Below are 12,208 nucleotides of genomic sequence, written 5' to 3'. Positions count from 1 at the left end.
TCCTCACATCGTGTGCCAGGGGGCCTGTGCATGGCATCCAGCCTTGGGCATCGTGAAGAGATAAGATACAGCCCCTGCCCTGGAGAGATGGCCAGGGCCCCTCAGAGCGTCCCGAAGGGAGGGAAAACAGGCCTTGGCTCCCTCCCTCTGCACCACAGCCACCTGTGGTAGTGGTGGCAGCCTCTGCCTCAGTGGGAGGGTGGTGAGTGTCCCTACCCGCTGGGGCAGCGTCTTCTTTCAGGGGCCCACCCCACCACTGCTGAGGGACCGCCGGTTTGCGCCCTCGCCACACAAGCCCTGGAGGCCTAGGTGGAGGGAGCCCACTGTCTCAGTTTGGTCCTGCTGTTCTAGCTCCCTCTCTGCCCTGTGAGGTTAAATGTGAGGCCTCAGTCCATTCCAGAAGGCTCTTCCATGTGAAACTGCCCTGTGCTGGGCTCTGAGGGGGCACAGATGCTTGAGGACGGTGTTGGGGGTAGAGGGGCAGCACACAGGGGCTGTGACGGGGGGGAAAGGAGGATGTGCCATGAGGTCAGAACCGACGGGGGTGTCAAGGGCGGCCTGCTGGAGGCTTGAGGAGCAGGGAGGCTTTCGACAGGCGGTGATGGGGGAAAGGGATTTCATGAAAAGAAGAGGGGCAGGTGTGTGGGAGGGCAGCTGGGGTGCCTGTGAGGAGGTGCTGGGACCAGGGTGGGCTGGGGAAAAGCTCAGTGAGCTCTGCTGAGGATGGCAGGGGCCAGGCTGTCACACGGCCCAGAGCAGTGCTGGCTGACAGGTGTGTCTCTGGCCCAGGTGTGGTCTACGACACGTTCATGCTGAAGCACCAGTGCATGTGTGGCAACACACACGTGCACCCCGAGCACGCTGGCCGGATCCAGAGCATCTGGTCTCGGCTGCAGGAGACAGGCCTGCTCAGCAAGTGTGAGGTAAGGGAGCCCCTCCTTCCAGCCTCCACCTCAAACCCAGCGAAAGCCTTTGTGTTTCCCCTGTCGGGGAAGCCTCTGTCTGGGTCTCTTCCTCATTCTCTCTTCAACGCCTGACTTCAGGGCCAGGCCCCCCAGGCACCTCCCAGTTCCATCCCTTGTAGCCTGGTTTCCCCATGGTCCCCAGCTGAATGGGGGAGGGTCCTGGACTGGGGTCCCTGGGGGACCGGGGCATGCTTTCTCAACAACCTTTGGATCTCCCGAGGCTAGAAAGTGGTTCCGTGTGCCCCAGGCTGTGGGGCAGAGAGAGGGGCTGGGCCTCGGGGGAGCTGGGCCTGCGGTGCCGTCCCTCTCACCGGCCTCTCTTCCTGCTCTCCCCTGGCAGCGGATCCGGGGTCGCAAAGCCACGCTGGACGAGATCCAGACGGTGCACTCCGAATACCACACCCTGCTCTATGGGACCAGCCCCCTCAACCGACAGAAGCTGGACAGCAAGAAGCTGCTCGGTGAGCTGGCCGGCCGATGGGGGCGGCGTGGGCCAGGCCAGGTCTTCTGCCCCGTGGGACGGGGGCTGTCAGGAAGACCACCACTGGGGTAGGCAGGTGGGTTCCCGTGGGCGCAGTTGCTACATTGCACGCCTCCAGAGGGCACCATTCACACAGACTACAACATGCTGGTGGGATGTGTGCAGGAGGATGGGAGGTGACAGGTCAGGCCCGGTGATGGGCTTTGCCCTTCTCCCCAACCTGTCAGGCCCCTTTTTCTCCCTGCCATTTGCCCCAGAGGTAGGATGCCCCCCCCAGGACGGGGGACAGACATCTCCCAGCTGGCATGGGCTGCAGAGGCCTGTCGTGTGCTGGGGCCTGGCCGCCTTTTTCTGTGATTGAGTTTGCTGCCCTCTGCACACCCCAACCCGCGGCTTTGGCGGTTGAGGCAACTTCCAGAGTAGCTCTGTTCCTCTTCCCTGCAGGCCCCATCAGCCAGAAGATGTACGCCATGCTGCCTTGTGGGGGCATCGGGGTGAGTAGGGCACCTGCCCGTGGGGATGGGTGGGTGGTGCTCCCAGCTCCAGCCCCTCCCTTCCTGCCCACCACAGCTGCACCCCCATTCTCGCCCTCCCCCTGCAGGGGGCACGCTGAAGCCTGCTCTCCTGCCCCCGCAGGTGGACAGTGACACCGTGTGGAATGAGATGCACTCCTCCAGTGCCGTGCGCATGGCGGTGGGCTGCCTGGTGGAGCTGGCTTTCAAGGTGGCGACGGGGGAGCTGAAGGTGAGTGTGTGTGGGGCCTTGGTCCTGTTGCCTCAGGAGCGGGGGATGGGGGCAGCCGTGGCTTTCCTGTCAGTAAGACACCATCCTCTGTAATCTCAACTCTCAGGTGTAGGTGTGGGGAGGAGGTGCCAGCTCCAGGCCAGCTGGGGGGTGAGGGGTATAGAGGGAATGACCAAGAGGCACTAACGTCTGTGCTGTCATGGGTCTCACGTGGCCCTCGGCTGGCGCTCCTAAAGGTTGTGGGATTGACGCTTATGACTTATGTTCTCGTCCTGGCTTATGCTTCTCTCCTGTGTCCACCCACTTCGTGGCCACCTTGCCCGCCTGTCTGCCTCTGGTTTCTGTCCCTCCGTCTGTACCTCTCCAGAATGGTTTTGCCATCATCCGGCCCCCAGGACACCACGCGGAGGAATCCACAGCCATGTGAGTGCCACCGCAGCCCTGCCCCAGACCCACTGCCCTCACACCATCTCCCTCTCAGCAGAGCTGATGCGCGTGTATCTGTGAGCAAACGCCCACTAAGGCTGACGACCTGCCCTCTTCTCTGCTCGCCCCCCAGGGGATTCTGCTTCTTCAACTCCGTAGCCATCACAACCAAACTCCTGCAGCAGAAGCTGAATGTGGGCAAGGTTCTCATCGTGGACTGGGTAGGCAGTGGGCTGGTGGGACCAGGGTCAGCCTTCCTTCAGGAAGCCTCCACCCCAACCCCACGCCCTCTTCCTCAGGTGCCCGTGCTGGGGCTGTTAGCCCAGCCTTCACAGTCCCATAGGGCCCCCCTCCTCACTAGTGGAGACTCAAAGTGCTTTTAGCCCCTGGTCCACCTTGGCCCCCAGCCCGCAGCCTTGAGCAGCCGAGGAGATTTTCTACCTTGAGTGGTAGAGACAGCTCCTGCCGTTGCTAGAGTCCCTCTTGACTGGGGGCTGACCGTGTGCCAGACACGTGGTGCTGCTTCGTGGCCACCTTGCTACCTAAGTAGTAGGATGTCCATTTCGATAAACAGAGACACTGGGCTGTTGGGGGACTTACCCAACCAAAGTTACTTAGCTTGGGATGTTGGTACTGGGTTTCAGATGAGGCCTGTGGGCCCCGGCATTTCTGCTCCTGCTGCCACGCTGTGCTTCTCCGCCCCTGCCTCTCACGGCAGAGGGAAAGGCCCCCACCGCTCCCTGTGGGGAGCAGGCCTCAGCAAGGAGGGATCTAATCTCTTGCCCCTGTCACAGGGCTTGCCCCAGCTTGGGCTTCAAAGTTCATGATGTTGGGTTCTTCTTCAGAATGCATCTGTTTGCTTCCAATTCCTGACTAGCCGTACTGTTTCCCTCCACACTGCTGAGCAGAGTGGGCTCACAGGGAGATCCACCACGTTCGTCCCCTGGCTTTGTGTCTCCTCTGTGCAGTGCCATGTCCCGGCCCGCAGACCCTGGTTAGAAAAGCGTGGGGTGATTCCGTGGCGAACAGAACACAGATGCCCTGTAGCTAGTGGTGGGCTGCACCCCCAGAGTCCACCACAGGGTCGGGGTGGGCCAAGCAGAATTCTGACCTTTGGGTCAGACCCTGGGCCTTTTCCCTGACGCTCCCACCCCTTCCCACTAGGACATTCACCACGGCAACGGCACCCAGCAAGCGTTCTACAACGACCCCTCCGTGCTGTACATCTCCCTGCATCGCTATGACAATGGGAACTTCTTTCCGGGCTCTGGGGCTCCTGAAGAGGTACAGCTCCTGGGCTCAAACGTGGGGCCCTCGGGGAGATAGCAGAATGGGACCTGGCAGGGAGCCATGGAGGCCCGTGGTGGTGCTGGTACCTGGGGAGTCTGGGCTTCTAGTGGGAGGACCACGCCAGCCAACTGCCCCTCCATGCAGAACAGAGGTCAGTGGAGTGAGGGCTGGAGGCAGGGCTGAGGGCGGGGCAACGTCTGGGATCCCCAGGCAGTGAGAGTAACCCCTCCCCCACCGTGCTGCCAGGTTGGCGGAGGGCCGGGCGTGGGGTACAATGTGAACGTGGCATGGACGGGAGGTGTGGAGCCCCCCATCGGAGACGTGGAGTACCTAACGGCCTTCAGGTGGGGACTGAGAAGAGCCGAGGGAGGGGTGGGAACCGCCGGGCCCTGCCGTGGGAGGGGCAGAAGGCACTCAGTTCCGCGTGGGTGGAGGGGGTCGGCTCTGCGGGGGGCAGAGCCACCTGCCAGCGTCAGCTTGGGCCCTCCCTTTGCAGGACAGTGGTGATGCCCATTGCCCACGAGTTCTCACCTGACGTGGTCCTGGTCTCCGCCGGGTTTGATGCTGTTGAGGGACACCTGTCTCCGCTGGGTGGATACTCTGTCACCGCCAGATGTGAGCCTGTGGGGGCACCGAGGGAGGCTATGGAGCAGTGAAGATGGGGTCAAGTGGGAGGTTGGGAGGAGGGTTGAAGGCAGGTCTAAGACTTGCAATCATTCTGGCAGCATCGTCCCACTCTCCCTCTGCCAACCCTGGCCTCGAGGGGCAAGCAGGTTGGGGGGAGTATCTCCTCCAGGAGTTGTAAGGATGGAGCTCGCTGGTCCCTCATGTTTCAGTGGTGGTTTTTCATGGTGCTCCTTAGGAGACGTGTAATTGGATCTTTTTAGCCTCTTATGTTTTGTCTTTTATGGAGCATTTAGTCCATTGACACTGAATTTTATTATGGATATCTATTTGGGTTTAAATCCACCATCTTCTTTTGTGCTGTTTGTCCCATCTCTTGTTTCTTTTTCTCTCCGTTCTTACTTTTTCTTGAATTGAGTTTTTTCTTTAACCGTTTCCTCTTCCTCCCTTCACCCGTCCCTAAAGGTTTTGGCCACTTGACCAGGCAGCTGATGACGCTGGCAGGGGGCCGGGTGGTGCTGGCCCTCGAGGGAGGCCATGACTTGACCGCCATCTGTGATGCCTCTGAGGCCTGTGTCTCCGCTCTGCTCAGCGTGGAGGTGAGGGGTGCACAGCGGGACTGGGGGAGGTGGGCCAGTAGGCCAGGGGGTAAGGGGCCAGCGAGGGAGGGTCCCTTTCCCGGGTCAGGCGGCACCGAGGGCCCTTGGGGAGGTTTTCCTGATTCCTGAGGACAGGTGGTGGCCAGGGAAGGCTTCCTAAATAGAGGTTTCCCCAGAAGGGCTATGCTTGCCCCTGTCACGGGGCTGAACGGCGGGATGGTTAGAGGGGCAGCCACTCTAAGCCTTCTCTTCCTTCCCCTGCCAGCTGCAGCCCTTGGACGAGGCAGTCTTGCAACAAAAGCCCAACGTCAACGCAGTGGCCACGCTAGAGAAAGTCATCGAGATCCAGAGTGCGTGGGCACAGGCAGAGGGACTCAGGGCCCAGCTTGCCGAGGGGGCGGAGCTTGCGTGACGCCAGGGCTAGGGCTGGGGGTGTCCGTACGTTTGGGGGTTTCTGGCTCTCCCTGACCCCCGGCCCATCCCTCATCCACAGGCAAACACTGGAGCTGTGTGCAGAGGTTCGCTGCTGGTCTAGGCCGTTCCCTGCGGGAGGCCCAGGCCGGTGAGACAGAGGAGGCTGAGACTGTGAGCGCCATGGCCTTGCTGTCGGTGGGGGCCGAGCAGGCCCAGGCTGCTGCAGGCCGGGAGCACAGCCCCAGGTGAGGTGCCCCCCACCTCCCTGCCCTCACCCAGACTGCTCCCCCCCATCCCGCATTGCTTCAGTGCCCTTCCCTGTGCTTGTGCCCACAGGCCGGCAGAGGAGCCCATGGAGCAGGAACCTGCCCTGTGACGCCCTGGCCCCCACCCCTCTGGGCTTCATCATTGTGATTTTGTTTATTTTTTCTATTAAAAAACAAAAAGTCACACATTCAACAACGTGTGCCGTGTGGGTCTCTCAGCCTCGCCCCTCCTCCTCTAAGCTGCCTCAGACCCCCCCTTCCCCGCCCCACCGTGGCCCGTGTCTCAGCTCTAGAAGTTTGCGCCCTCTGTAGGGCGAGGAGTACCCTTTCCAGCCCTTCCCTCACGTTGTACCCCACACCCACTTCCTGCATTCTGTCTTTGTCGCCCTTGGAGCTTGGGCCAGCTCAAGGTGGGCCTGGGGCCCAGATAGCACCTTCCGGTTCTGGGGTCCCCCTGAGTGAGGAGGGAACAGTAAGTTTGGTGCCTTGGCTTCAGCTGACTTAGGGGGAAATGCCTTAATTTCACCCTCCTCCCCTCTCCAGCCCCAGGGGAGGATCCGGAGGGTCCCTCTACAGTCTAAAGATGTAGAGTGGAGGGGAGGTGGGCTCCCGCCCTGCGATTCTCACTCTTTTCCCCCCGTGTCCTCACCATCTCCACACACACCCCTCTCCTCCTCCTTTCTCCTGGCCTCAGCACGGAAGGGAAGCTTTGTGCTCTAGGATATGGGCCTGAGGTCTGCGGGCAGGGCTGCCTTGCTTTACCCTCCTCAGGGCCTATTTCCCCTTCTCAGGGGCCGGAGAGGGTGAAAGCGTGTGGGGAGGTTTGGAGCTGCGCTCCTGGGTTCTGAGGGGCCAAGAGGAGGCACAGAGCCAGGCCTGCTCTCCATCTTCGGCCTCCCTGACCCTCTGCTGGCACAGTCTGGGGAGCGGGGAGAAGGTGGCCCCTGCAGGGGGGCTCCAGGCTGGTGAGAGCCCCCCTGCTGTTCAGGACCAGATTTCCCCAGCCATCCAGCATGCTGCAAGCAGAAGGGTCAGTGGCCCACCTCTCTCCTGGGGCCTTTGGCTTTGAAGCCTGGGGATGGTGAGTGGGAGTTCTAGAAGGGCCAGGGCCAGAACCCAGGAGTCTGCCCTCAGCTGTAGCTTGCCTTCCTCCTGGGCTTCCTCTGTGGGCCACCAGCCCAAGGGAACTAAGACCAGGATGGGGCTGGGCACTGCCCTTTCTCTTTCCCAGAAGCCCTGCTAGCCTTCTTGTTTCCAGGGCTAGGAGCCCACAAGGCTTCTAGCGAATGCTCTCCAGCCTGTGGGAAACCAAAGATGGGAAGCAGCTCCTAGGGGGCTGAGTCTTCCTCCCTCCTTCTCCCCAACACCGCATAAACTTTCTTTCCTCCCGTCCCCAGGGCTCCACCAATCTGTTTACATATTTATTATCCTAATGGGGGCCTGAGCAGGGTTGAGGGAGCCAGGGGAGGGGCAGGAGTCCCGCCACCATTGGTTCATTGTGCGCTTGTGTCTTGTTAGTGTGTTCTAGATCCTCCTGGGGGATGGGGATGGGGCTGGGCCCAGTGTACCAGGCCTCCCCATGCTGAGCCCCAGCTCCGGGCCGCTTACCCTCCCTCTCCCCACGGCCGGTCTGGTTCTCACGTAAACCCACTCCTTGCTTTGTCTCCTTGGACATGGATTTCAGTTAAGTATTTTGTAACCTGTTACACTGTGTGTCCTTGTGTAAATAAACTTGTTTCTGGCAGTGCCTTCTGGGGCCAATGTCTCTGTTCTCTGGGCTCTCAAATGGAGTTGAGGGTGCCATTCCCCCTCCTGGCCAAAAAAAACTACTCTTCTTTTCTCCAGCCCCTGGACTAGCCAATTTAGGGAACAAGAGGCTGGGGTGGGAGGGAGTGGGATCTCTGTCCTGTGGGTTAAGAACAAGGTTTCACTGAACGTAGCCACAGCATCTCCTGGAACCTCTGTGTGGCCTACGTGGTGATGGTGGGGAGGGGGCCCAGGGCTGAAGGTCTCCCTGTTCCTTCTGACTCTCAGTCTCTGGGGGCACAGGGTTGAAGCGGGTGCAGAACAGGTGGCCTGGCAAGGGTTCCACGTGCAGCCACACAGGCAAGTCCAGTGGAGATGTGCACAGAGTCAAGAGAGGAGTCCAGAGGTGTGGAAGGGCTTTATTGGGGCTGCTCTGAACCCCTCACAGTGTTACAGGAACCCACTGGTCTCGCTGTTGCCTTTGCCCTTTGGGGACTTGGGAGGGAAGGCAGGAGGAGGACCAGCCTTCCTGGGAGAGAGAAGGCCCTTCTCTGGGGCTGAGACCAGGCGGTGGGAGAAGTAGAAAATTCACCATGAGCAGGGCCTGTTGGGGGCTGGAAGGGGACGGGGCTGCCTCCTCGGAGTGTGGAGGTCACGGAGTGTGGGCTTTGTGTGAGGGAGAGTGGCTGTAGGAGGCACCTAGAGTTAGGAAGAGCGGATGGGTGGTGCTTCCTGGGCACTGAATGTGTGCACCAGCCAGGGTACGAGGGCCAGGACCAGGCATGGCCAGAGGGTGTGCTTGAGGAAATTGAAGATGTAGAAAAGGCTGATCTGAGGGGGGTAGCCCAGCCAGTCCAGGGGGCCCAGCAGCCCCATGGCCAACACAAGGCAGGCTAGCTTCTGGCCGTGTCCCAGGTATGCCCGCCGCACCTGGGCATAGCAGGGGGAGTGAAGGGCGATGCCCAGACCCAGGGCGGCCCCTGAGTCGCGGCTCAGAGAGGCAAAGGGCCGGCTGTCCAAGTGCACCCACTCAGGCCGTTCACACCACTTAGAGGCTAGGTTGATGGACCTGTGGGGAGCAAGAGTCTTTGCCAGGAGAGAGATTCCCCTGGGTCCTAGAGGGCTGATGGCTCTCCACCCCTTTGGGGCCTACCGCCATGTTCTGCCGTGACCCCAGAAGACTCAATGTTTGTGAACAGCTAATGTGTCCCGTTTTAGCTACAACCAACCAGAGACCCACCAGGCCAGGTATAGGTGAGGCAGGACAGACCCCAACTTGCCCAAGCTTCAAAGCAGGACTTACCAAGAAAGATCCAGGCCCAGTGTAAAGAGGGTCCAATAGATGAGGCTGGCACCCAGCAAGAGGGCCAGTGAGGTCAACCCGTAGAAGCTTAGCTCCCGCTCCGTGGGCACCCGGGGGGTCATCAGCCAGCCCAGGACAGCACCTGGGGAAGTGGGGTGACAGCAGCTTCAAGGAGTTTGGGGATATGACCCCCACCCCGAGCCGCAGGGTAGTTTGGCAGGAGAAGGGGGGCCTTGGGGTTGGCTGTACAATGGGAAGATCATACACTGGTCCTCCCACTGCCAACGGCACCCTCTGGGTCCACCCTGTTGCCCCAGTTGCTCACCAGTTATTAGGCCAGCCAACACCTGGTGAGGGAAATGTGCTAAGAGGAAGACCCGCGACAAGCCGACCGCCAGCAGGAAGGTGCAATAAGCCAAGCTAGGTATCAGCCTCACCCAGCGGCTAAAAAGAAGACAGGCAAATGGTTCAGGAGGTGTCCACGCACAGCTGGGCTTCCCTCAGCACCCAGGCACCTCACAGTTGGACCAAATGCCCCAGTGTCTGCAGGACTCCAGCTCCCAGGCTGCCCTGCTGCTGGGTCTTTTGGGTCCAGGGTACCATCACCTCTGCCCCCGTTGGTGGGCAATGCCAAGGTGTACCTGTGGGTCCGAGTGGCCACTTGGGAAGAGATGGCCGTCATTATGGGCCAAAGGGCTGCTCCTGTGATCATACAGTGTCCGGAAGGGCTGCCTGCCAGGGGATTCAGAAGCTTGTGGTGAGAGGACGCGGGTGGAACCCAGGTGCCCTTGGTGATTGCTCAACACAGCTGCCTCCCCGTGGCCGAGGGGAGAGCCTTCCTCCAGCACTGACCCTTAGCTGCCTCTGCCCTGAACCCTTCTTCGTCCCCGCCTGAGGCCACTGCTCTCAGGCTTCTGCCTTGACCTCGGCTCTTGGCTTTCCTCTATACAAGGTGGACAGCTGGCACACTGGCACGGCTGCTCTTCTCCTATAATTCAGCATGGTCTTCCCTGGGTTTCTTTGTTCTCTGGCCCAGTAACTGAGAGGCTGGGCCTCTGATTAGGTTGCCCCAGCTAAAAAGTACTACCAAACGCTCACCGAACCCTAACCACATTGGGAGAGGGAAGTTTGAGGCTTCTCACCTGGACCAGTTTCACAAGAAGAGGGGAACTGGTGAACCTGGGCTGGAGCCTGGCTGTAGTACCCAGACTCATGGACCCACCAAAAGGGCCTGTCTCCAAACAGAAACCTAGAAGAGAACAGATGCAAGATGCCATTCCACGCACACACAGCCAGGGGAACGGGGGGGTGAGGCAGGACACCTGGAGTACTCTGGAGGCCTTACAGGCTGGAGTCAGAAAGGGTGTCCAGTTCTGTGCCATTGCCTTGCCAGGGTTTTTTACCTTGGAACAGGAGAAAGCATGCTATTTGTTTTAAAGGGATAAGGAGGCAAGAGATTGTGGTGTGTGCACGTGTGTGCTCTGAGATGCTCCGAAGTCCCGTTCTGAGCCCTCCCGCCGCAGGGCCAGCTCCGCTCTTGCCGTCCATAGAGCCCAGGACCTGCCCCTCGCCCTCCCTCCCCAGACCCTCGCTGACCCTCCTGCTTCCCCTCCCTCCATTTCCCAAATTCCAGCCTGAGTTACTTAGGTAAGACTCTCGTGTTTGAAAATGGGAGTGGGGAATGGACAAGGAGGCTGAGAGAGAATAAGGAAGACAAAAAAGCTCAAAATCCACTGGCTTAGCCAGGTGCTTCACTGGACCCTGGGAAACACACTGCAGAGGCTGCTGTGGCCAGGAAGAGAAAAGGTGGGAGAGCAGAAGAGATGCTGGCAGGAAGCCAAGTGCTGGGGAGGGAGGTGCGGAAGGGACTTGCCTCTCCCCGCCAAAAAGGGAGCCTGGATCACGCACCAGATGCTCAACACATACTTAGGAAATGAATAGGGGCTCTGCCATGTGGGGGGTGTTAACAGTGTCTACCCAAGGGGGTGGTCTTAGGGGAACAGGACTAGAGAGGAAGGCTTATACAGACTCTGAGGAAGGAGGGCACAAAGCAAAGAGCAATTCAGTAGGAAGGAAGTGATGAGACAATTGCTTTCCGTTTACAGCAGGGATGAAGCCCTGGCTGAGAAGAGTGGAAGGGAAGGTATTTTGTTTTTCAGCAAGTCATTCCGGCCCATCCATTCAAGTGTCTCCTATGAACCTCCCTTCCCTCCCCCAGGCTGGAAATCTGGCAACAGAGACAGTGGTGAGGGGTGAGGGGAGGTGCAGCTGCATGCCCAGCGGGAAGTATAGCTCCCTTCTGCACCCGAGAGAACAGGTGGCACGAAGAGATACACCCCAAGGGCCCCACCCACTTGCCTGGGGTTCCTGGCTTCTAAGTCTCTGTGCAGAGCCTACTAGTGAATGAAGGGGAAAAGGGAGAAGAGACAGTGTTCCCTGGAAGGCAATGCTTTAGCCCAGTGCTTTTTGAAATTTACTGTGCACACAAATCGCCTGGGGTCCTTGCTAAAATGCAGATTCTGATTCAGTAGCTCTGGCGTGGGGCCTGAGATTCTGCATTTCTAGCAAGTTTTCAAATGCCCCTTGTGCTGCTGGCCATGGTCTGGGGGACCACACCTTAATCTGCAAGACTTTTCTGTCCTTAGCCGCTAGTGTGAAGCCTGGCACAAAGCATGCTTCTTAAAAACTATGTCAAATAAAGGAATGAATAAATGCATCAAAGAGTGAGTTGAGAAGCAGGACTTTCTGCTACTTAAGTCACCACGGATGCCTGTTAAAATACAGATTCCCAGCCCCTCCCCTGGAGTTTCAAAATCAGTCTGTCTGAGGTGGAATGGGGTATTTGCATTTTAAATATGCCCCCTTAGGTGATTTCTCTGATCAGGCCCGTTAAACACTAGTTTAATGATTAGGATGGGGACTCTGAGGTCCAAGATGCACAAAGATGCTCATAGGGGAAAAGTCAGTGGCCACGGGGTAGGGGTGGGAGGTCTTAAGGCCATGGGTTCACTGTCGGGGGGTTGGGGGGAAGCCAGGCCTTTGAGGCAGCTGACGAGAGAGATCAAGGACTGCACAGGGCTCAGGGCCTTTGGGGGTGGGGGACCAGGACGCCGGAGGGCTTCGCTGTCTCACCACTTGAAGACGAGGTTGAGCCACTCGGTGATGAGGCTGATCCAGAGCACCGCGATGCCCACCCGGCGAGAGGCGTAGTAGGCCACGGGAAAGTAGAACAGAAAGAGGCTCTTGGGGTCGCCCAGAAAGGTGACCCAGAGCCACACGTTCTCCAACCAGGGCAGCTGGTTCTGCAGCGCCTCCGCCATCGCGATGCCCGCGCCCAGCGTGGACTCCAT

The 12,208-nt window shown here is 59.4% G+C and overlaps 2 protein-coding genes across 5 annotated transcripts in view; one reads left to right on the top strand and one right to left on the bottom strand.

Annotated features, from left to right (window-relative positions):
• The window catches only part of HDAC5 (histone deacetylase 5), a gene marked incomplete at its 5' end in the record, with an annotated part of 29,507 nt that extends 23,502 nt beyond the window's left edge, over positions 1-6,005 (top strand). For all 4 annotated transcript variants that reach the window (XM_079725719.1, XM_079725722.1, XM_079725721.1 and 1 more), the window contains 13 exons: positions 790-923; positions 1,306-1,426; positions 1,891-1,940; positions 2,083-2,190; positions 2,558-2,613; positions 2,750-2,837; positions 3,781-3,900; positions 4,153-4,250; positions 4,403-4,521; positions 4,996-5,129; positions 5,395-5,479; positions 5,623-5,788; positions 5,880-6,005. In XM_079725719.1, coding sequence (XP_079581845.1) covers positions 790-923; positions 1,306-1,426; positions 1,891-1,940; positions 2,083-2,190; positions 2,558-2,613; positions 2,750-2,837; positions 3,781-3,900; positions 4,153-4,250; positions 4,403-4,521; positions 4,996-5,129; positions 5,395-5,479; positions 5,623-5,788; positions 5,880-5,919 — 1,319 coding nt within the window. In that variant the 3' untranslated portion in view covers positions 5,920-6,005. The remainder of the gene's footprint in view (positions 1-789; positions 924-1,305; positions 1,427-1,890; positions 1,941-2,082; positions 2,191-2,557; positions 2,614-2,749; positions 2,838-3,780; positions 3,901-4,152; positions 4,251-4,402; positions 4,522-4,995; positions 5,130-5,394; positions 5,480-5,622; positions 5,789-5,879) is intronic.
• Positions 6,006-7,967: 1,962 nt separating this feature from the next.
• Positions 7,968-12,208, bottom strand: G6PC3 (glucose-6-phosphatase catalytic subunit 3; the record flags this gene model as incomplete). The annotated part of the gene is made up of 6 exons (XM_079725614.1): positions 7,968-8,624; positions 8,859-9,000; positions 9,184-9,302; positions 9,500-9,590; positions 10,001-10,107; positions 11,991-12,208. The coding sequence occupies 6 exons, from the start codon at positions 12,206-12,208 to the stop codon at positions 8,261-8,263; spliced, it is 1,041 nt and encodes a 346-aa protein (XP_079581740.1). The 3' UTR covers positions 7,968-8,260.

The sequence above is a fragment of the Hyperoodon ampullatus genome, assembly GCF_949752795.1.
Source record: "Hyperoodon ampullatus genome assembly, chromosome: 19".
Taxonomy (NCBI): domain Eukaryota; kingdom Metazoa; phylum Chordata; class Mammalia; order Artiodactyla; family Ziphiidae; genus Hyperoodon; species Hyperoodon ampullatus.
Note: the sequence above shows the minus strand (reverse complement) of the source record. Positions and strands in the feature narration are given on the sequence as shown.